This window comes from Vulpes lagopus, chromosome 13 (genome assembly GCF_018345385.1).
Source record: "Vulpes lagopus strain Blue_001 chromosome 13, ASM1834538v1, whole genome shotgun sequence".
NCBI lineage: Eukaryota > Metazoa > Chordata > Mammalia > Carnivora > Canidae > Vulpes > Vulpes lagopus.
The window spans coordinates 45,087,729-45,112,888 of NC_054836.1; the positions used below are offsets into that span (position 1 = coordinate 45,087,729).

The following is a 25,160-nucleotide window of genomic DNA, read 5'->3' on the forward strand; positions in this document are numbered from 1 at the left end:
AAGACTATGCTAAGGATTTAACCTAAACTTTCTCATTTAATTCTCGAAGCAACCTTGTAAAGTAGGTCAATATTCTCACGTTAGGCATAAGAAAATTTAGGATTGACAAGAAGAAACAATTTGCTTAAGGACACATGACCTTTTATTTTATTTTTTTAAATTTTTATTTATTTATGATAGTCACACACACAGAGAGAGAGAGAGAGAGAGAGAGAGAGAGAGAGAGAGGCAGAGACACAGGCAGAGGGAGAAGCAGGCTCCATGCACCGGGAGCCCAACGTGGGATTCGATTCCGGGTCTCCAGGATCGCACCCTGGGCCAAAGGCCGGCGCCAAACCGCTGCGCCACCCAGGGATCCCCACATGACCTTTTAAACTTAACTTTTAAATTTGTTCATTTAGTAAGTTGTACAAATGTTTTAATTTTTTTGATGTCGAATGTTTTGATATTTTTGTTATGACTTCTTTGTATTGTTCTTAAGATCTTTTCTATACTATAATTCTCAAATATTTTCATATTTTTCCTAAATTTTCTAGAATTCATTTTTAGATATGATATACAGTAAGGCTCTAATTTTATGTTTTCTAAAATTGTATCCTGTTGTCCAAGCACCATTTGTGAATATTCTTTTTATAATTTGGAATGCCACTTTTCTCATATGCTGGATTCCCATATAGTCATTAATTTGCTGTTAGGCTCTATTCCTTGCCATTGATTTATTTGTCTATAATGTCGTATCTGTAAGGAGTGCCAATAGTATATCTGGAAAAAATAATGTACAGTATGTTTTGATGTGTGGGAGGGCTAACCATTCTTCATTTTTCTTGTTTTTCAAATTTATAGGTTTTGCTTTTTCACTTCTCCCTCAAGTTTAAAAAAGTTTATTGAGTTCCATGAAAAAAATCAAAGCTAGAATTTTGTTTAGCATTGTGTTAAATCTATAGATTATTTTAGTGCATAACTGACATGTTTATGATATTTATACTTTCCATCCAGGAATATAATATGTCTTACTGTTTATTTAGCTGTCCTTCTATGTAATTTAGTAAAAATATTATTTTTTAATAGTTTTGCCTGTTTTTTTTTTTTAAGATTTTTATTTATTTATTCATGAGAAACACAGAGAGGCAAAGACACAGGTAGAGGGAGAAGCATGTTCCATGCAGGGAAGCTGGATGTGGGACTTGATACCGGGACTCCAGGATCACGTCCTGAGCCAAAGGCAGACGCTTAACTGTTGAGTCACCCAGGCATCCCTAGTAAAAATATTATTAATTTATTAGTTAGATCCTCCCTTCTTCCTTCCTCTTTTTCCTCCTTTCTTCCTCCCATCCTATTCCCTTCCTTCCCCTCCCCTTCTCTCCCTCCACCCCCTCCCAACTTCCATTTGTGTGTTAGGCACCCTGATAGATACTATGAATACAGTGGTGAGCCAAATATAGAGATCTGTGGCCTCATTAAATTTGGAGAAGGAGATAAACGTTAAGTAGATAATCCTAAAAATAGGTATAAAATCACAAGTACTGTTAAGGAAAGGATACCATGTTAATGCGGTATTTTTTCAGTGGTATATTGCTTAATTTGGCTTCAATTTGGCCTTCCTAAGGAAGTCAAGGTTTGGAAGTTGGGTTAGAGTGTATTAGGAACTTAATTGTTTTGATAAATATTGTGAGTGGAATCTTTGTTTTATTACTTTTATTACACTAAAATTTTGGGGGGTACTTGGGGACAAGGCTGGGTATGCAATGCTATGTTGACATACAATGCTATATTATTTTTCCTGCTACAGAAGAGATATTCTGCCCTATTCTGGCTTCCATTGGTGTTGTTAGTTTTCGGTGTAGCTGTTCTTCTTTTGTTCATCTTTTTCTCTCTATTGCTTTTAAGAGGTTGTCTTTGGTGTCCTGCAATTTCTCTTTTGAGTATCTAAGGGAGGATTTATTTTTACTTTTCTGACTTGAAATTTATGTGGTTTAAAACCAGATTTTAGGATTGATGCCTTTCAGCAGTTCTGGAAAGTCCTCTGCCATTATTTCTTTGAGTATTGCCTCTCCTGTATTCTTTCCATTATCTCCTAGTGGAAATCTAACTAGATATATGTTAGATTATCTTACCCTATTGTTCGTGTCTTTCCAGTCCACTTTTGTTTTCTGTCTCTATGTTTCTTATTAGTGCATTCTAGATGATTTCTATTTTTTTATTTCCTAAATCACTGCTATTTAGAGACTAATTTCTGTTGAAACTACTCTTGGAGTTTTGTTAACTTTAAGTCTAATTATTATACTTTTTATTTCTCAAAGTTAATTTTGTCCTTTAAAAAATCTGCTTGGTTGTTGACAAGTCTTTTGATGACATTTTAAAAAAATTTCAGGTTTTTATTTAAGTTCTAGTTAGTTAACATATAGTATAATACTGGTTTCATTATTTCATCACTTACATGTAACACCCAGTGCTCATCACAAGTGCCCTCCTTAATCCCTATCACCCGTTTAGCCAATCCCTGCCCACCTCCTTCCAGCAATCCTCCGTTTGTTCTCTATAGTTAAGAGTCTGTTTTCTGGTTTGCCTCCCTCACTCTCTGTCTCTTTTATTTCTTCCTTCCTCTGTGTTCATCTGTTTTGTTTCTTAAATTGCACATGAGTGAAATCATATTCTATTTGTCTTTCTCTGACTTTCTTCACTTAGCATAATACTCTTTAACTCTGTATTGTTGCAAATGGCAAGATTTCATTCTTTTTTTGTGGGTGAGTAATATTCCATTATATATGTATATACCACATCTTCTTTGTCCATTCATCAGTCGATGGACGTCTGGGTTCTTTCCATAATTTGGTTATTGTGGACATTGCTTCTATAAATATTGGGGTGCATTTGCCCCTTCAAATCAGTGTTTTGGTGATCACATTTTTAAGACCTTTTTTTATTTTTTTGAACGTAAAATTTAGTATTTTTATAGTCTCCTTACAAGTTCAGTATAGTTTGTAACTCTGATTCTGTTCTCTATTTCTTTGGTGTCTTTTGCTCTTATTGCCTTCAATTCCTTACATATTTGTGATTTTGCCTGTGAGGTCATATTCTTTGGAACTGTATCCATGGGAATGATTGGTGTGCCCCATCAGAGATTTGAATTTTCTTTTGTCAGGTGCTTGGTTGTTGGGTTACCCAGGATCTCTTTATACTAAATTGACAGATTAAGGTTTCTTGGGCAAGCCAATGGGATGAATTTGGTCTGAAAAGCCACATTAAGATCAACTTGGGGTGTATGAATTCTTAAGAGAGATTTTTTTTCCTTCATCTGGTTCCAGGTTTTGAGATGTGCATTTTATTTTGCTTTTTCTTGCGCTTGAGGGGGGAAAATGCTGTTTCTAAGTTCTCCTTATACTAAGGGTAGAGGCCTTTGTGGTTTTAGCTTTCTACTGGGGGAAGGGAGATCATGTACAGGATCAGTTAGATTTCCCACATAGAATGAGCCCCAAGGTTTTTCTCCTTTACCATATGTCATTTGAGACCTTGAAAACCGAAGCTGAAAGTTATCTGGTTTAGGAAAATGCCCCAGGGGCTCTGTTTACCTTTCTGTTTTTTTTTTTTTTTTTCATTTTCATTTACTGTTTGGCTTCTGATTTCTATTTACTGTTTTTTTTTTTTTTGGCAGCATATTTATGTGATTAAAATTTCTGCTTTTCACAAACATTCTATTCAGTAATTTAGTGAGAGAATTAGGGTTTTATCTGCTATTGTCATCTACTCATTTAATATTTTTATTTATCTTTGAAGGCAGTTCTTTTGGAAATAAGACAAGAATAAAAAAAGAAATTGTATCGAAGAATCAGCAAGCAGTTATATCAAGCTTTGTCTGCCAAAGTGAAATAATTAACATTTTATATTTAAATGTGATGTTACTTATAAGCATACAAAGTGCAGTTGTGATAATAGGCCATGTCGAATTTGTAATCAGAAAGAGATTTATAGATTATGTTATTAGAGTACCTACTTTATGCTTAGTTTTCAGTTGGAGGAAAAAGACTGGTGATTAGAAGACTTATAGGGTTGAGTTCTGGCCCTGCTACTTGCCAGCCTTACATCCAACAAATCAAACTTTCCTGAGCCTTCAGTCTTTCCATAGTCACATGAGAACAATAACTCTTGGCCTTCCCAAGTTTTGAATAGTTTCTAGAATTGGATATGCTAATAATCTATGTGCCAGCACTTATAAATGGCTATTATTTTTAATTTTGAAGTTTTTAATTTGCATTGAATTTCAGTGCATGCATAGAGTGCTACCTTTGTTCCATATAACCTCTTAAAACCCACCTTAATTCTTTACCTTTCTTTACTTAATTTCCTCTTTGTATGACATTATAGCTTAGTTAACCTTTAGACCATAGAGCAGAAACCAAGAAATTTGAAAGCCGATTTAGAATGATTTGTTGAAATATTGAGTGTTACCTAGTTATACATCTCTTTCATGTTCATATCAGTTGGAGATATCTTCCAGTGTTTTAGGGCATAGAGTAAAATTAGTCTTTGATAGAGAATAATAAGTATGCAATATCCAGTCAATATTGGGAAGATTTTTAAAACGTCCAGTGTCTTTTGATAGGATTAGATTCTTCTCTACTTGTCAGCAGAGGGAGCCTTTGCCTCACTTTTGGATTCCAGAAGCCTCATGGTGGTGAGATAAAGAGCCAATATGTCTATGGAAAATGCTTATTTCCTCACCTAGGACTGAATAGGTTTTGGAAGAAGTTTTTCCTTTGTTTTTATAAAGGAAAAACTTTCTGTACTTGCTTTCTGAGTTTTTTTTTTTTAATAGTGGCTCTTAAGTGCTGCTGTGAGAAGTTCTTTAAAACTGGTTAATGCTGGGATAAAATAGTGGTTCTCAAATGCTATTCAATGTTAAAGTTTTGTGTGGTTTTAAGGCAACAAAAAACTTAGCTAAGGTCTGAAGATTTTATAAAGCTAAAATAAATTTGCTCAGATAAAGGGCTATACTTACTGCTAACATTTTCTACTTCCTACTTATTTGTATTATATTGTCTTTATACAAAATGTTGGTAAATAGTCTGTGTTTTTTAAAAAAATCTTTGGACGGTTCACAAGGTTGACAACCTATGATGATCAGTTAAATTCTGGAATCATTGCTTTAGCAAGTACTTCTGCAAATAAATATTGGAATTTTAAACCGAACCATTTCCAACTTCCTGGTCACCTTTTGTCCTTTCTCCTGAGATGTTTTCTATCCTTTTATACCTACGAAGTGAGACTTAATGACTGAACTTTCATATCAAGGGCCCTTGGGTGGCTCAGTCACTTAAGTGGTTAAGCATCTGCCTTCAGCTCAGGTCACGGATTCCTGAGTTCTGGGATCAAGCCCAGCATAAGATCAGGCTCCCTGCTCAGTGGGGATCCTGATTCTTCCTCTACCTCTGCCCCCCCCACCCCCCCGCTTGTGCTCTCTTTTACTCTTACTCTCTCTCTCAAATAAATATATAAATCCTAAAAAATAAAAAAGAAAACAACTATCATATCCAAGGTGTAGATAAATGTTGGTACTAAGGGAAGTTAGGGGGTTGTTTTTTTTAATTTTAGCAGGCAAATTTTGGGATTAAGATTGGCATGCATTCCTGCCACGTTTCAAATACTAACCTGGGTATTTTGCATATGTTCCCTTCTTTATTTTTTATTTTTTTATTTTAAAGATTTATTTATTTATTTATTTTATGATAGACAGAAAGAGAGGAGAGAGAGAGAGAGAGAAGAGAGAGAGAGATAGGCAGAGACACAGGAGAGGAAGAAGCAGGCTCCATGCCGGGAGCCTGATGCGGGACTTGATCCTGGGACTCCAGGATCGCGCCCTGGGCCAAAGGCAGGTGCTAAACTGCTGAGCCACCCAGGGATCCCTGTGGCCTCATTAAATTTGGAGAAGGAGATAAACGTTAAGTAGATAATCCTAAAAATAGGTATAAAATCACAAGTACTGTTAAGGAAAGGATACCATGTTAATGCGGTATTTTTTCAGTGGTATATTGCTTAATTTGGCTTCAATTTGGCCTTCCTAAGGAAGTCAAGGTTTGGAAGTTGGGTTAGAGTGTATTAGGAACTTAATTGTTTTGATAAATATTGTGAGTGGAATCTTTGTTTTATTACTTTTATTACACTAAAATTTTGGGGGGTACTTGGGGACAAGGCTGGGTATGCAATGCTATGTTGACATACAATGCTATATTATTTTTCCTGCTACAGAAGAGATATTCTGCCCTATTCTGGCTTCCATTGGTGTTGTTAGTTTTCGGTGTAGCTGTTCTTCTTTTGTTCATCTTTTTCTCTCTATTGCTTTTAAGAGGTTGTCTTTGGTGTCCTGCAATTTCTCTTTTGAGTATCTAAGGGAGGATTTATTTTTACTTTTCTGACTTGAAATTTATGTGGTTTAAAACCAGATTTTAGGATTGATGCCTTTCAGCAGTTCTGGAAAGTCCTCTGCCATTATTTCTTTGAGTATTGCCTCTCCTGTATTCTTTCCATTATCTCCTAGTGGAAATCTAACTAGATATATGTTAGATTATCTTACCCTATTGTTCGTGTCTTTCCAGTCCACTTTTGTTTTCTGTCTCTATGTTTCTTATTAGTGCATTCTAGATGATTTCTATTTTTTTATTTCCTAAATCACTGCTATTTAGAGACTAATTTCTGTTGAAACTACTCTTGGAGTTTTGTTAACTTTAAGTCTAATTATTATACTTTTTATTTCTCAAAGTTAATTTTGTCCTTTAAAAAATCTGCTTGGTTGTTGACAAGTCTTTTGATGACATTTTAAAAAAATTTCAGGTTTTTATTTAAGTTCTAGTTAGTTAACATATAGTATAATACTGGTTTCATTATTTCATCACTTACATGTAACACCCAGTGCTCATCACAAGTGCCCTCCTTAATCCCTATCACCCGTTTAGCCAATCCCTGCCCACCTCCTTCCAGCAATCCTCCGTTTGTTCTCTATAGTTAAGAGTCTGTTTTCTGGTTTGCCTCCCTCACTCTCTGTCTCTTTTATTTCTTCCTTCCTCTGTGTTCATCTGTTTTGTTTCTTAAATTGCACATGAGTGAAATCATATTCTATTTGTCTTTCTCTGACTTTCTTCACTTAGCATAATACTCTTTAACTCTGTATTGTTGCAAATGGCAAGATTTCATTCTTTTTTTGTGGGTGAGTAATATTCCATTATATATGTATATACCACATCTTCTTTGTCCATTCATCAGTCGATGGACGTCTGGGTTCTTTCCATAATTTGGTTATTGTGGACATTGCTTCTATAAATATTGGGGTGCATTTGCCCCTTCAAATCAGTGTTTTGGTGATCACATTTTTAAGACCTTTTTTTATTTTTTTGAACGTAAAATTTAGTATTTTTATAGTCTCCTTACAAGTTCAGTATAGTTTGTAACTCTGATTCTGTTCTCTATTTCTTTGGTGTCTTTTGCTCTTATTGCCTTCAATTCCTTACATATTTGTGATTTTGCCTGTGAGGTCATATTCTTTGGAACTGTATCCATGGGAATGATTGGTGTGCCCCATCAGAGATTTGAATTTTCTTTTGTCAGGTGCTTGGTTGTTGGGTTACCCAGGATCTCTTTATACTAAATTGACAGATTAAGGTTTCTTGGGCAAGCCAATGGGATGAATTTGGTCTGAAAAGCCACATTAAGATCAACTTGGGGTGTATGAATTCTTAAGAGAGATTTTTTTTCCTTCATCTGGTTCCAGGTTTTGAGATGTGCATTTTATTTTGCTTTTTCTTGCGCTTGAGGGGGGAAAATGCTGTTTCTAAGTTCTCCTTATACTAAGGGTAGAGGCCTTTGTGGTTTTAGCTTTCTACTGGGGGAAGGGAGATCATGTACAGGATCAGTTAGATTTCCCACATAGAATGAGCCCCAAGGTTTTTCTCCTTTACCATATGTCATTTGAGACCTTGAAAACCGAAGCTGAAAGTTATCTGGTTTAGGAAAATGCCCCAGGGGCTCTGTTTACCTTTCTGTTTTTTTTTTTTTTTTTCATTTTCATTTACTGTTTGGCTTCTGATTTCTATTTACTGTTTTTTTTTTTTTTTGGCAGCATATTTATGTGATTAAAATTTCTGCTTTTCACAAACATTCTATTCAGTAATTTAGTGAGAGAATTAGGGTTTTATCTGCTATTGTCATCTACTCATTTAATATTTTTATTTATCTTTGAAGGCAGTTCTTTTGGAAATAAGACAAGAATAAAAAAAGAAATTGTATCGAAGAATCAGCAAGCAGTTATATCAAGCTTTGTCTGCCAAAGTGAAATAATTAACATTTTATATTTAAATGTGATGTTACTTATAAGCATACAAAGTGCAGTTGTGATAATAGGCCATGTCGAATTTGTAATCAGAAAGAGATTTATAGATTATGTTATTAGAGTACCTACTTTATGCTTAGTTTTCAGTTGGAGGAAAAAGACTGGTGATTAGAAGACTTATAGGGTTGAGTTCTGGCCCTGCTACTTGCCAGCCTTACATCCAACAAATCAAACTTTCCTGAGCCTTCAGTCTTTCCATAGTCACATGAGAACAATAACTCTTGGCCTTCCCAAGTTTTGAATAGTTTCTAGAATTGGATATGCTAATAATCTATGTGCCAGCACTTATAAATGGCTATTATTTTTAATTTTGAAGTTTTTAATTTGCATTGAATTTCAGTGCATGCATAGAGTGCTACCTTTGTTCCATATAACCTCTTAAAACCCACCTTAATTCTTTACCTTTCTTTACTTAATTTCCTCTTTGTATGACATTATAGCTTAGTTAACCTTTAGACCATAGAGCAGAAACCAAGAAATTTGAAAGCCGATTTAGAATGATTTGTTGAAATATTGAGTGTTACCTAGTTATACATCTCTTTCATGTTCATATCAGTTGGAGATATCTTCCAGTGTTTTAGGGCATAGAGTAAAATTAGTCTTTGATAGAGAATAATAAGTATGCAATATCCAGTCAATATTGGGAAGATTTTTAAAACGTCCAGTGTCTTTTGATAGGATTAGATTCTTCTCTACTTGTCAGCAGAGGGAGCCTTTGCCTCACTTTTGGATTCCAGAAGCCTCATGGTGGTGAGATAAAGAGCCAATATGTCTATGGAAAATGCTTATTTCCTCACCTAGGACTGAATAGGTTTTGGAAGAAGTTTTTCCTTTGTTTTTATAAAGGAAAAACTTTCTGTACTTGCTTTCTGAGTTTTTTTTTTTTTTTTTTTTTTTTTTTTTTTTTTTTTTTTTTTTTTTTTTTATAATAGTGGCTCTTAAGTGCTGCTGTGAGAAGTTCTTTAAAACTGGTTAATGCTGGGATAAAATAGTGGTTCTCAAATGCTATTCAATGTTAAAGTTTTGTGTGGTTTTAAGGCAACAAAAAACTTAGCTAAGGTCTGAAGATTTTATAAAGCTAAAATAAATTTGCTCAGATAAAGGGCTATACTTACTGCTAACATTTTCTACTTCCTACTTATTTGTATTATATTGTCTTTATACAAAATGTTGGTAAATAGTCTGTGTTTTTTAAAAAAATCTTTGGACGGTTCACAAGGTTGACAACCTATGATGATCAGTTAAATTCTGGAATCATTGCTTTAGCAAGTACTTCTGCAAATAAATATTGGAATTTTAAACCGAACCATTTCCAACTTCCTGGTCACCTTTTGTCCTTTCTCCTGAGATGTTTTCTATCCTTTTATACCTACGAAGTGAGACTTAATGACTGAACTTTCATATCAAGGGCCCTTGGGTGGCTCAGTCACTTAAGTGGTTAAGCATCTGCCTTCAGCTCAGGTCACGGATTCCTGAGTTCTGGGATCAAGCCCAGCATAAGATCAGGCTCCCTGCTCAGTGGGGATCCTGATTCTTCCTCTACCTCTGCCCCCCCCACCCCCCCGCTTGTGCTCTCTTTTACTCTTACTCTCTCTCTCAAATAAATATATGAAATCCTAAAAAATAAAAAAGAAAACAACTATCATATCCAAGGTGTAGATAAATGTTGGTACTAAGGGAAGTTAGGGGGTTGTTTTTTTTAATTTTAGCAGGCAAATTTTGGGATTAAGATTGGCATGCATTCCTGCCACGTTTCAAATACTAACCTGGGTATTTTGCATATGTTCCCTTCTTTATTTTTTATTTTTTTATTTTAAAGATTTATTTATTTATTTATTTTATGATAGACAGAAAGAGAGAGAGAGAGAGAGAGAGAGAGAGAGAGAGAGAGAGAGATAGGCAGAGACACAGGAGGAGGAAGAAGCAGGCTCCATGCCGGGAGCCTGATGCGGGACTTGATCCTGGGACTCCAGGATCGCGCCCTGGGCCAAAGGCAGGTGCTAAACTGCTGAGCCACCCAGGGATCCCCTGTTCTCTTCTTTAATCTTCATGGCAACCCAGTGGAGTGTAGAGATTGTGATAAGGTTTATTTTGCATTTGAAGAAACAGACTGAATTAAATTAAAGTCAAAGTCACATCTGTAGATTGTGTCTGAGCCAGGATTCAAAACCTTATAATCTTGTCTTTCTGATTCAAAATCATTGCTCTTTCCACTACACATTTATATTTTAATCTGCATTTGATACTTTCTCCAATTTGTTCTTTTATGATATACCATCCTGCTCTGGGAACAGTTAACAGCTGGAGAATATCTTATTTAGTACCTTTTTTTTTTTTGAGTAGTTTTCTTCTGGTAATTATCCCTTGTTTTTTATAGACCAGAAAGACTGCATGCAGAGTTCTAATAATTACTAAAGCTTTAAGGTTTAATCTGTGTGTGTTTTCAAAGTTAGAGTTTTATGAAATACTGATGGATCTGAAGATCATTCTGTTCTTTTGGCAGCCTCTTTGGGCTTCCACAATTTATTCTCTATGGTTAAGTGATTTTCACATTCATTTATGTATTTTCCTTTTGGGTCTTCTCCCACCTAAACATCATTTCCTGTGCCTTTCCATTAAAGTTTATCTTCTTAAGAGCTGAGTTATCCTTAATCTTTTTCCTTTCTTCTTAATATTTCTTAGAGTACCTAATGTTGGGCATACAATGAGTACTTTGTTTTTTGACATAGTACTAAGCCCTAAAATAATTTAGAATTCCAATTGTTAACTCTCACATATTAAAATTAATGATTTCAGGGCCTTTACTATGCCGTTTTTACTTTAATGTTATTCAGTCATTCAACAAATATTTATTGAGCTGTTAAGCCCTACTATATTCTAGGGACACTTTGGGGTTGGGAGGTGTGGTGAATAAAGTATGGTGCCAGATCTTAAGGTGTTTTCATGTGAATATGCCAGTATGGTTAAATATCTTGGCCTACTGGGGGATCATTGGCATCTTGGTACCTAGTAGTACAATCTGACTTGGTTTTTTACTTTCATGATGATTTTGTTGACTTGAACAGATGTTTTGGGCCCTAACATATAAGGGATTGCATTCCATACTGTAAATTAGATAATGAAAACAAAATAGACAGATCTTCAAGGGTTTTATGCTTTGTGGAAGTTGGAGAGGGGAGACAGATCTGCCAAATTTAACCATATCAACAGGAAAAATGTCAGTAACAATAGGGAGTGATGCAGAATGTACTAAGAGAAACTAGAGGGATAGTGTGGTAATTATGGCTAGAGGGGATTGGAGAAAGTTTCGAAGATGGGGTTGTATCCTGGAGATTGAGGATATGTAGAAGCATTTTGTGCGATTAAGGTGGGAGAATAGCCTCTGAGATGAATTGAACTAGACTGACAAATGCCTAAGGGCATGAGGGCAGTCTTCTGTTACCTGAAGTGTTTGGTGGTTGGGACTGGATGAGAGAGAGTAGTCAAAGTTCATTTAGCAGACACATTAAAGAGTTCTTTGGATTTCCTGTTGATTAATTTATACTTATTTCTGGAGACACTGGAGTGCCTTTGAAGTTTTTGTGTGTGTTGATAACATGCTTGCATCTTTATATTAAGATGATTGCTTTTGTATATTTTGTTTTTATGAGTTTTATTAAAGATATGTTTTTTTAATGGTTTCTTTTTAGAAGAATCCAAGGATGTTTATTAGACCAAACAATGGTTAAATGGCACATCAAACTTTGTGATAAGAATTGACAATTGCGGAAGTTTAAAGTCACCATTGCCATTATCCCTAACTCATTTTGATTTACTTTTTAAAAATTGTACAAGTTTAGATGAAGCTGAACATCAGCTGAGAATTTCTTGGCTTTAGTTACTTTTTTCATAACTTCATTTAATTGGTTATAGTAAGTCCAGTTTAGACTATAGACTATTGTTCCTTCTTTTGATACACTCATTTTAGGATTAAAAGAGTAACTATATATAAAAAGCAAATATTTAGCTTTTGGAGTTACTGCTTTATGGGATGGTTAATATTGCAAATGAATATTTGTACAAAATGAAGAGGTATTTAAAATGTTTTCTGTTTGTTAACACTTTTTTTTGTTTTCTCATTTCCTATCATGCTTGTTATTACCTTGAGAACTCTACCTTGCTTTGAAACTAGTTACTTAAAAAAAACTATGCCCTCAACTTTTAGAATTTTTCTTTTGGATGAGAGAAAAGAAAGGAATGTTAAGAAGTAATGAACTCTCTGTATGATATCACCTGTCTTGTCTTTCTTATGTCACTCATTAATACTAGAGATGGGGGAAGATTATAGATATGTGTGTGTTGGGGGAAGGATGTAGAGGCAGGGACAGTGCATTCCCAGATAGGGCTTTCGGGTACACTCACAATACATTTCTTTAGAGATTTCAATAGTTACCATGGCAGGGAAATTGCTGTTTTGAGGAAAGTAAACTTAAAATAGGCACATTATCACCTTGAGTAACACAAACCTAAGTTTTGAAAGATTTTCCATAGTTCTTAAAGTCTTAAAAACCCTTTACTTTGACAAAAAGGATAAATTTCTGATTGTATACTCCTTTTTATATTAAATTTACCCTTTTTGCTCTGAAAGACTTTCCCCCCTCAACCTGAAGTTATTTCCCATAATTCGATCTGTAAGAAAGAGGGCAATCCAGTTATATCACTAATTTACCTACCACTTATTGAATGCTTACCAGGATCAGGCAGTGTGTATTTTTGTTATATTCTGTCCTTATCACAGCATCATATAATCTTTTCATACCGTTGCTTTACAGGTGAGGAAACTGGCAGAGCTTTCAGGGCTAAAATAAGGAGGCAGCAAATCTGGTCTCAGGTTCTGGCTTGGCCATTAGTTCTGATGAACATGTCTGCCATATTCATCAGTGTCTCTGTCCACCTAACACCCTTCCCCCGAGTGCACTGCTCTCACTCCTCTACAGACATAATTCTCTTATAATCCATGTGTCTGAGCACAGGGTGCTCTCCGCTTTTGTTTCTCTGATTGTCTGGCAAACTATTTCTCAACCTGCAAGACCCAAATATTATTTATCTCTGTTTTGAAGCTTTTCTTGATTCTTCCAGACACTATTAATCAAGCTGCGTTGCCTTTTAAATTATTCTGATATGTCCCTCTTCTTACATTATTATAATATTTAACTGGTTAACTCCCATGTTTGCTGAGCTTTCTTAGGGTAGCAACTCTGTCTCTCTTCTAGCACATGCTAGGTATACCGTGAATGTTGTGGAATTTATTGGATGAATGTGAGTTCTGGAGAATGTTATCAAACCTTTCATGATCATTACATTGGACAAAGCAATTCACCCAATATCTTATGGATGCGAGTGATAATATAATGTTTAGGGCCTTCTTTTACGCTCTAACATTGCATACATAATGAATCTATCACATATAATGCTAATTTAATGAATGGTTGTAATTTCTTTATAATACGTTATTAAACTTGTTCACAGTTTAAGGGGAAAATTGTGATAAATAGCTTGGCAGAGCACACACTAGTGGTCTTTGTAAGGCTATTAAAGTGCCTATTAAAATGAAACACATTAAAATGTCAAAAGGCAAGTTCATAGGAAGAATTAGTATGTAGCCCCAATTTTTATTTTCTTGAGTCTTAAAGTAATTAGTCTCATGAAGTTATTTATTGGGAGAAACTCTTAAATAATAGTTGAGAATTTGTATAATATTTCCCTGGTACATATTTAAAAATATTAGCTACTTAGCTCAACATATGTGTTCTGTTTGTTGATTTCCTCTGTTTACTTAGGGATTTATTTATATAAAACTAAGGTTTTAAACTTAGAACCTACTTGAATATTGCATTATTATCAGACACTGATTGCTTTTAGAATGCTCAAAAAAATATGAGGGAGTCATAAGAAAGAAGTTAGCTATACTTTCATTCAATTAATTGCCAATTCTTAATTATTAAGCATGACCAAATAGTATCATGTATCTCAAAACTATGGTAGTTTTATTTAAATGAAGATATGAATGAAAAAGTATAAAAATGCTCTTTTATGGTGGTGAATTTAAAGTCCTGCAAGCTCTAGAAATCCACCTACCATTTGTTTTTAAGTCAGTATCTGTTGAAATTCTACTCTGAACATTTTTATGTCTTTGCTCATGGCAAACATGTTGTATCATTTTTGAGTTAGGTTTGCAATAAAGATTAATGAGTTAGTGTTTCAGTTTTTCTGTAACAACAACAACCAAAATTTTTTCCGTGCGTGCGTGTGTGTAAAACTAGCAAGCGGAAGTTCCACAGACTTTTGGACTCTTCTGTTCTTATGTATCAGTCTCTTGATGTTTCCTGTCTGCCTTTTTGACTACCTATACAGCTGTTTTTCATGTGTTTTTCAGGCTTGGAGAAAGACCAACTATTTTTGACAGCTGCATGCTGAACTGCAATATATGCTTGGCCACAGGTCACGTTTGCATTTCTTCACTTGTATTTTTACTCAATGTGTAAAAGAAATATGAGCATAGAGAGATTCAGAAAACATGTAGCATGCTGAGTAATGATAGTCTTCTTTCATGTATGCCATTCTACTTACTCTGCTGCATAGATTTCACAGGAAGAAAAAGACAGCAAAGAAATGGTATTCAGGACTGCCCTCCATGGGGCCCTTGTTTCTGTAATAGTGAATGATGGAAAATGCTCTGGGTCATGCATGGTAGAAAGAACTTCTGAGCATGGGGACACACACCTGCACATGTGCATGCATACATGCACAGTGCTATACACCATTTTAATGATTAGACTATAATTTAATAGAGAAGACTGTTAATCTAGCAGTCAGTTCAACATGTTTATCCATTATGTTAAAGGTACATGATATTTTAACATCAGGAAATGAGACACAATATTTAATAAGTGTTCATTTCATGAGGCTGCCACATAGAACTTTCCTGCCTCCACTTTCCCATCCCCACAGATATGAAATTTCTTCTTTGCCTTTGAAAATGAAAAATAATAACTTTAAAAATCCTTTCAAAATGATTTTGGTGAGTCATTTCCCAATTTGTTCTTAGATCTTACAAATAATATTTCAAATCACAATGGTTAGTTTTCTCTCATCATTGGTTGAAGATCAATGGGATAAACATCCAGATTTTAAATTCTGATGAAATTTCCAACCTTTCTAATTATTTCAACTTTAAAAGATAAAAGATACTTTTTCTCCATATAGTTAAGGCATAATTTTTGAGGAAGCATCATTAAGATATTGTCATTTTTTTTCAATCTACTGCTTGCTTTGTTTCATGCCCTATTGGTAAAACTTGATACATTTTACTAGGTCAATTCTTTTTTTTTTTAAATTTATGATAGTCACAGAGAGAGAGAGAGAGAGAGGCAGAGACATTGGCAGAGGGAGAAGCAGGCTCCATGCACCAGGAGCCTGATGTGGGACTCGATCCCGGGTCTCCAGGATCGCGCCCTGGGCCAAAGGCAGGCACCAAACCGCTGCGCCACCCAGGGATCCCCTTACTAGGTCAATTCTAACTGCCTCTATATTTTCTTTTAGTATGTTCCTCCCTGCCACCCTCAGCCCCAAGAAACCTTCTCTACTATTACCTTTGACCCCTGTTATTACCTATTTTCAGTTTAGGATGCATCCTACTTCTATCATGAAATCTTTCCCAAGATGTTTGCTGTAATGAAGCTCTTTGATTTTCTGTAGTACTTAGTCTGTTTCACATCATTTAGGGGTTATATGTTAACTTATATTAATTTTTAAAATGGGTCCAGTATGGTGTAATGGAGCCTCCTTGGGAACATGAATAGTATAATGGAGTGAGATAGACTTCTATTTGAATACTAGCTCTGTCATTTTCCAACTCTTTGGCATTAGGCAAATTATTATTTTTAAAAGATTTTATTTATTTACTTACCTATTTTAGAGAGAGAAGAGCATGCGTGAGTGACAGGAGGGGCAGAGTGAGAGGGAGAAGGAGAAGGAGAAGGAGAGAATCCTAATTAGTCTCTGCTCTGATTATGGAGCTTGCTGCAGGGCTCGGTCTCATGACCCTGAGATCATGACCTGAGCTGAAACCAAGAGTTGGATGCTTAACTGACTGAGCCACCCAGGCATCAGCCCTCGGCAAATTATTTAAACTCTGTGGGTTTCAGTTTTCTCATGTATTAAGTGGAACTGACTACCTTTAGAGTTAGTAAAGATTATAGCTAATATGCTGGGTAAATGTTTAGCACAAAGGCAGGAATATAACAAGTGCTCAGTAAATGTCAGTAGTAGTTTTTATTCCTGTTGTTGTATATTTCTTACAGCTCCTAATATAATATTTGAGCATGTGGTAAGGTCTCTGAGTATGGTTCAGGGCTAGGTCATTTAAATAGCTCCTGAAATCCTATCGCTTTTAGGAAGGCTTCTTGTTGGCTCTGTTCTGTCAGAACTACAAAACTTTCATGGCTTCTCTAGACTGTTCTTTCTGTTTCCATTATCTGTAAGGGGAGCCTTTGGTATGTATTCTGAAGTGGCTTCCAAAGCAATGATTTGAAGGATTTATTTATTTATTTTTGAGTAATGTTTTGGATTGATCCCTACATTTTTCTAAACGTCAGCAGCCGGGATTGTAATAAATAAAGCATTTTTCACATACTTCAAATGCAGTATGTGAAGCACATAGAATAAAATCTCAGCCAGTCTGAGCTTCAGATGAATAAATTATTTTGCCTAGCTTACTTTAGTTCAACAGATATTTATTAGTGTATCTCCTATATGCCAGGCATTTTATAGTTGTTGGATTTACAAAGATAAGTAAGACATGGTTCCTGCCTTTGAGTTTAGTGTAGAGTGAGCAAGAGACACAAACAGATTATTTCAATTGATGATTAGTTGTAAGATAAAGGTGAGGATGGGACTCTGTGAATAACACATGGAAGGTGGTTGAGGGGGAAGATGAGCCTAAGCATGTGATGTCTCTTAGAAGACAAATGGGTTGATCCGCTTGTTTCAGGGACAGAGATCTAACTCAGAGTGGCTTCATCATTTATGGGAATTTATTGCCTACAAAGTTCCCAGGTAGGTGTGGGTCCAAGTGATGCTTGATGCCTTGGCTCAAACAGGGTCTTCTGTGGCCCTCTTTTAATTGTGCCTTTGTAAAAGCCTCTGTGATTCCAGACTTTATCCTTCTCACATATTATCTCCCAGGGGGTAGAGTAAAATTTTCCCTAGTTCTAGCTAAACCTAGAGATTTAATTTTGCACATTGGGTGTAAATTATACCCATCCCTGAACCAGTCACTGTGATTAATGAGATAAAAATTGGTTTGAGTAAGTCAGGGCCTACCCTCAAGCTTAGAATGAAATCTCATTCAAACCTCATGGCCAAAGACAGGAGGAGAGGAAAATAGATGACCAAGAGGCTGTCAGCAGATGTGCAGTAGACTGGGGAAAATGAGTGTAAGATTTTTTTGGAGAAAGGTAATAATACAAGCAAAATTAAGGAGACATACACCAGTAAGGGTGGGGGTGGTGTCCTGTTGTCACCCATACATGGCTTCTATCTTTGAGGCCTATCAAGATAGCTGTTGCAGCTCCACCATCATGATGGGAAGACTGGAGGGGGGGGGTATATACTCACTCCTTTTACAGGTATATCTGGGTGTTGTACATACTACCTTTGTTCCTATCTCATTGACAAGAACATAATCATGTAATTGTATCTGTAGTAGAGGCCTGGAAAAGCAGGCTTTTATGCTGAATGACCATGTGTCTAGTGATAACTTCCAAGTATCAAAAGAAAGAATGGCTGTTAGAACAGTTAGCTTCTGAGCTCCAAGTTCGTTTTTGCAAATGACTGGGCTATACCAAACTATATTAAATCCAGTCAATAACTTCTAATACCTTGTAGCACAACATTTCTCTTTTTGAAATGTATAGGGCTAGTAATTCTTGTACTCAATATGGAGCCCATATTGAACCTAGACTGTTACTCTTTTTTGTGTTATTTTATATGTAGTTTATAGATGTTCTGTTTCTAGGGCAGAAGACACTTCAAAATCAATCTGTAGTTTAGGGAAATCTGTGATTGGTATTTTCAATATTAATATTTTTCTCTTCAAAAAGTACTTGACACTATGATTTATGTAAAACTGGTGCTTAATACATGCTGTGGATTTGGGCTCTTGTGTTTGACTCATGTCTAAGTCATTTGAAAGTATGAGACTGACATACTATGAAGAAGAGAAGTAGCCTCTACTGTGCAGTTTTTGTTATATTTCTGACTTTGGAATAAATGATATCTTATAGAGTTAATGATTATTCTGAGAGATTATCTATCTTGAACTAGAGATTTTAGCATATGGTAAATGAAAATAAGTATACTTAAAATTATAGACATCTTCTGAATAATTTAAAAATTGGGATATGTATATATGCTGATATACAGTAATCTGATAGCTTCATCAGTTTGTAATTTAAAATTTAAACAGCTTATATTGTCCCTTGGAGAAAAAAATTAACTGTGATATTTTTGTTATGGATAGTGATAAATGAAAACTATGATATTTATAAAGGAAAAGTCAACTAATTTCCTCTAACTTTTCTTTAGGTCGAGATTTAATTTGTATCCAGTCAATGGATGGGATGCTGATGGTGTTTGAGCAGGAAAGCTATGCTTTTGGGAGATTTCTCCCTGGTTCTCTTTTACCTGGCCCTCTTGCTTACAGTTCCCGTACAGATTCCTTCATTACTGTCTCTTCCTGCCAACAAGTGGAAAGTTACAAGTAAGTTTGGATGTTGAATCTTTGGAATTGTGACTTTTGTATGTTTCTGATTAATTCTTTTTTACAAAAAGCTTGAATATTACAAATGAAAAGGAGATTGGTTTCTTTGATAAAATATAATTGTGGTGATCAGAGGATATCATTTACATATTGTAAAATATTTGCAACTATAGTGCAGAGATTGAGAAAAAGGATTTTGAGAGAGGCAGACCTGGATTGGAATCTTGAGTTTGCTACTTGTGAATGTTTGATAGTCAGTGCCCTTACCCTGGTTATAATGGGGATAATAATGGCTATTCTTTTGGAACTTTAAGTTTTTATTTTAATTCCAGTTAGTTAACACAAAGTGTTTTTTTTTTTTTTTAAAGATTTTATTTATTTATTCATGAGAGGCACACAGAGAGAGAGGCAGAGACCCAGGCAGAGGGAGAAGCAGGCTCCATGCAGGGAGCCCGATGTGGGACTCGATCCTGGGTCTCCAGGATCAGGCCCTGGGCTGAAGGCGGCGCTAAACCGCTGAGCCACCCGGGCTGCCCCGACACGAAGTGTTATATTAGTTTCAGGTGTACAATATAGTGATTCAACAACTTGTGCATCACCAGGTGCTCACCACAAGTACACTCCTTAATACCCATCACCTGTTTAACCCATCCCTTCACCAGCTTCCCCTCTGGTAACCATCATTATGTTCTCTGTAATTAAGAGTCTTTTTCTTGATTTGTCTCTATTTATCCCTTTGATCCTTTGTTTTGTCTCTTCAATTCCACATATGAGTGAAGTCATGTAGTATTTTGTCTTTCTCTAATTTATTTCTTTTTTTTTTTAATATGATTCTTTTTTTTTTAATTTTTTTTTATTTATTTATGATAGTCACAGAGAGATAGAGAGAGAGGCAGAGACACAGGCAGAGGGAGAAGCAGGCTCCATGCACCGGGAGCCCGACGTGGGATTCGATCCCGGGTCTCCAGGATCGCGCCCTGGGCCAAAGGCAGGCGCCAAACCGCTGCGCCACCCAGGGATCCCTCTCTAATTTATTTCACTTAGCATTATACTTTCTAGCTCCATCCATGTTGTTGCAAATGGCAAAATTCCATTCTTTTTTTGTGACTGAATAATATTCTATTGTGTGTGTATCATATCTTTTCTATGCATTCAACAGTAGCTGGACACTTGGACTGCTTCCATATCTTGGGTATTGTAAATAATACTGTAAACATACGAGTGCATGTATCCCTTTGAATTACTGGTTTTGTATTCTTTGGGTAAATATCTAGTAGTGCAATTGCTGGATTATAGGGTATTTATGTTTTTGTTTTCCTTTTTTTTTTTTTTTTTTTTTTAAGAGAGAGAGTGAATGGGGAGGGGCAGAGGGAGAGGGAGAGAATCTCAAGCAGGTTCCACACTCAGTGAGGAGCCTGATGTGGGGCTCAATCTTATGACCCTGGGATTGTGACCTGAGCTGAAATCAAGGGTCAGATGCTTAACCAAGCAGTCATCCAGGCCCTCAGGGTAGTTCTATTTTTAACTTTCTTTTTTTTTTTTTTTTTTAACTTTTTGAGGAACCTCCTTACTGTTTTCCACAGTGGCTGCACCAATTTGCATTTCCATCAACAGTGCGAGAGGGTTCCTTTTTTTTCCACATCCTTGCCAACACCTGTTGTTTCTTGTGTTGTTTATTTTTGCCATTCTGATAGGTGTGAGGTGATATCTCATTGTAGTTTTGATTTGCATTTCCCTAGAGGTAAGTGGTGATGAACATCTTTTAATGTGTCTGTTGGCTGTCTCTATATCTTCTTTGGGGAAATGTCGATTCATGTATTCAGCCCTATTTATAATTGGATTATTTGTTTTTGGGCTGTTGAGTTTTATAAGTTCCTTTTTTTCTAAGTTCTTTATATATTTTGGATACTCACCCTTTGTCAGATATGGCATTTGTAAATATCTTCTTCTCCCTCTGCCCCTCCCCATTCACTCTCTCTCTCTCTCTTAAAAAAAAAAAAGGAAAACAAAAACATAAATACCCTTAAAAGGTTGCCTTTTAGTTTTGTCGATCATTTCCTTTGCTGTGCAGAAGCTTTTTATTTTGATGTAGCCCTAGTAGTTTGTTTTTGTTTTCTTTGCCTTAGGAGACATACCTAGAAAGACGTTCCTACAGCTGGTATTAAAAAGGTTACTGCCTTTGTGTTACTGCCTGTGTTCTCTTCTGGGATTTTTATGGTTTCAGGCCTTGCATTTAGGTCATTAATCCATTTTTAATTTATTTTTGTGTATGATGTAAGAAAGGGGTCCAGTTTCTTTTGAATGTTGCTGTCCAGTTTTCCCAACACCGTTTGTTGAAGAGACTTTTTCCCGTCGGATATTCTTTTCTGCTTTGTCAAAGATTAATTGACCATATTGTTGTGGGAATAATGGCTATTTTGAGAAACTTATTAAAAAGATTGAATGTATGTCAAGTTGCTACCCATAGAAAATGTTGATTAATTATTGTAGCTGTTCCCTGAATTACAAATATAAAGCACAGTATGAGTGGAAAAAGTGATAAAAAGATGCATATATGAAATAATTTTATAAAAAAGTATGTGACATAGGAAGAATACTGCAAAAAATACAAGTGTTATTATGAATGTTTTAAGAGAACAATTCATAGTAGAAATGAAGTATGAAAATGATGCTATGAAAACAATTTGTACTTTTTGGGTAGAAATTCTTATGATTTTGGTGAATTGTGTTTGAGAGAGACTTTATTCTCTTCTACCAGTGAAATTTCAATAAAAATTATTAGAGTTTGAACTTTTTGGAAGGTGTATTTTTTTTGTTAGAGGGGAGAATGGGAAAAGAAAGTACAAATTCATTCTGGGAAAAGAAATAGACTTGGGGGATTACAGTATCTTCAGTAACTTTATTGTTGTTATCTTACGGATGGCAGCATTTAGAACTTTAAGCAGCTGACCAACACTTCATTATAGCTTTTCAATATTATTTTTGATCACATGATTTTTTTCCAAGGCAGGAAGAAAATATAAATTCATCAGGCAACAGCTGTAAATTTTTGTCTTCAAGTTTCAATATTGTGCATATAGCAAGTTAATGTGGTATTCCCTTCACCTTCATAAGTGGCAGTCTGCCTTTTGTGAATTATTGACAAGATAGCTCAGATTCAAAACCCTGAATATAAGCAAATGTTTGTGACTAAGCAGAAGTGACAGAGGTAGTGTATCATTATATCATATTCCTTCTTTAACTCCTGTGGCTCTTCTCCAAAGGAGACGAATGAGTTGTGGCATTGCTACTGGTAAGAAATAAAATACACTTATTTAGAGAGATTGAGAAAAATATCTGTATAATTCATTCAAGCTTGCCAAAGATTAAGCAGTATTGAGGGAGATCTGCTTTTCAGCTTTCCACCCAGTTCCTGCCAAGTAGGGATACTGGTAGTGCTACACTTGGGTCACAATACAAAGATTTGAATGCTCCATGACTTACTCTTTGAAATATGTGCATGGGAATTAATTTGGTAATAACTCCAGGAGTGACTAGATGAGGAAATAATGTGTAGGTTTCCTTAATGTGTAAATTTAATCTCAAAGAGACTCACCATCTTTGAACTGTGGTAATTTACCAACATACCAATCTATTAAATCCATCTCCATCTCAGACTAAAAATGCACACCTTATCCATTATGTGGATCTTTTATAATGGTAAAAATGCACGGGAAATGTGATTATTATGAAATGATGACAATTAAGGGGGCTTATAATGTTAAATAGAATATTACATTTATATACACTTTCAAGTTTAATAGATTAAATGATAATCACTGGTGCAATTTAGGTTTGGAGGAAGCATGAAAACTATAGGTTTGTTCTTTTGAGGCTTCATCTATTTATAATCAGTTAATAGGATGTAATCAGTTAATAGAAAAGGATTTTAAGACATAATTTATTTTCATTTTTGGCATTGATATTTAATTACTTTAAAACAAGCTCAGTTATTTTCAGATAGGAACTAGCAAAGGCTGTGGATCTCAAACTTCAGTGTGCATAAGGATCACTTGGGCAGCCTGTAACAAAATGCACATTTACAGACTCCCAATTATCAGTACACTAGATTTTGATTTAATAAGTTTGGGGATAAGACCCAAAAATCATCATTGCAGACACACACTCTAGGTGATTCTAATTTAGCAACACACTTTGTTGTTTTTCTTTTGAAGTGAGAGAACTATTTGCCTTTTTTGGGTGGTGGCAGGGTACCATCTTTTAGGTACCACTATTCTCTTAGCAGTATTTGTCAAGATTTTGGATTTTAGCTTTTTATTCTTTTTCTGTCCTTCACCTGTCAGAGTTATTTTGTCAGTAAATCCTAAGCTTCCTACTTTTTTCCCTTGTATTCAGCCTTTGCTTCCTATTTCCATTGCCATTCAGGTCTTTATTTCCTCACTTGGATTTCTGGTTTTCTTACTTCTAACTTAAGCTTTGAAGAATCCTTCTCATATCTGTCCTTTTAAAATAACCTGTTTAAGCCAGAATAACTTTTTTGCCCATTAAAAAATCGAAACCTTCATACATTGATGTATGAATGATGTATGATGTATGAATCCTTATGATCCAGTCCTATTCTACCTCTATTTATGTGGATGTTCAAAATTGGAAGGGACTTTTAAAGTTACCTGGTTATTCATCCTACGATTTTTTATCACCTTGATATTTGATTGCTTAAGACACTGATTTTTGCCAAATATCATATATTGCCATCTTTTTTTTTTTTTTTTAAGATTTTGTTTATTTATTCATGAGAGACACAGAGAGAAAAGCAGAGACTAGGCAGAGGCAAAAGCAGACTCCCAGTGGGGAGCCTGATGCGGGACTTGATCCCAGGATGCTGGGATCCCGCCCTGAGCTGAAAGCAGACGCTTAACCACTGAGCTACCCAGGCACCCCCATATTGCCTTCTTGTATTCTGCTGAAATATTTCAGAATATGTCTTGTGTTATCAGATTCCTGACAACAGAGTCTGTCTTAAACATCGTTCGTTGACTGAATAAGTTGGTTCGTTTATTCAATTATTCATTCATTCAGCAAATATTTTTTTGAGAGGCTTCTCCATATCTTATACCATGTCAGGTACTGGAAACACAGAGTCAAGTAAGAGCTGTCTCTGTCCTCAAGCAGTATGCAAGTAAGGGTGATAGATAGCAAGTCAGTCAGCTATTTCATTTCATTGTGGTAGAGGCTCTAGAGAGCTGTGCACAGGATACTGAGGGGGCTTACAGGTGGGACCTCTCAATAAGAGTTCAGTGGAGGGAGGCTCTCTGAAGAAATATACCTGGCATGAGCCTTATTTTCTCTCCTCTTTGCTACACACCCTCCCCACACCCCTGCATGTACCTAGTGCATTGCTAAGTAGATAAGGGACTTTATGTATTTTTAAATTATTTGTAGAGTTTAATTGACAATATTTTAAAAAGAATATTGTGTTCTTCACCAACCTTAGGCTCTGGCCAAATTGAAATATTTGTTTTCCGTATATGTTTAGGGCTTCTCTCTCTCTCTCCTCTTTTGCTCATGCTATACTCTATCTGAAGTTTTTCTTTTCTGTATATGAAACTTTTGTCTGGAAGCCTCCCTGCTCCCCTGCTCCTCTTCCTGACCTATCTGTAAGTAACACCTCCTCCTTCTTAATTTCATGGAGTAGTTTTTGTGCTCTTTCTACAGGTACTAGTCATACTTTAACTGATATTATATATTTGCTTGTTTTTTCATTGACAAGGGTAACTGATCCATCATGGCAGGGATTTGTATCTCCTGAAATGCCTAGCATTGTACCTTGCCAAAGGGAGATGTTTAACAAGAACTTGATGAAGGAGTGAAAAGTTTGTAAGAAAAGCTCTTTTGTTACTGGCATCTTTCAATGAAAAGGATTCTTCCTGGCATTACTAAGAATGTTTTAGCTTTATTTGTAATGAACATAGTAATGCTCTG

At 35.6% G+C, this 25,160-nt stretch overlaps 1 protein-coding gene across 15 annotated transcripts in view; it reads left to right on the forward strand.

Moving 5' to 3' along the window:
- The window catches only part of BBS9 (Bardet-Biedl syndrome 9), a 444,745-nt gene that overhangs the window by 88,487 nt on the left and 331,098 nt on the right, over positions 1-25,160 (forward strand). For 12 of the 15 annotated variants that reach the window (XR_005983467.1, XR_005983466.1, XM_041727738.1 and 9 more), the window contains one exon: positions 19,004-19,178. Coding sequence is in view for 13 of the 15 variants with exons in the window: in XM_041727738.1 (XP_041583672.1) it covers positions 19,004-19,178 (175 nt within the window). In the remaining 2 variants the exon portion in view is untranslated. Of the gene's footprint in view, positions 1-14,792; positions 14,858-15,867; positions 17,474-19,003; positions 19,179-25,160 lie in introns of those variants that run through there. The other 3 variants (XM_041727747.1, XM_041727742.1, XM_041727748.1) reach the window with 2 other exon arrangements.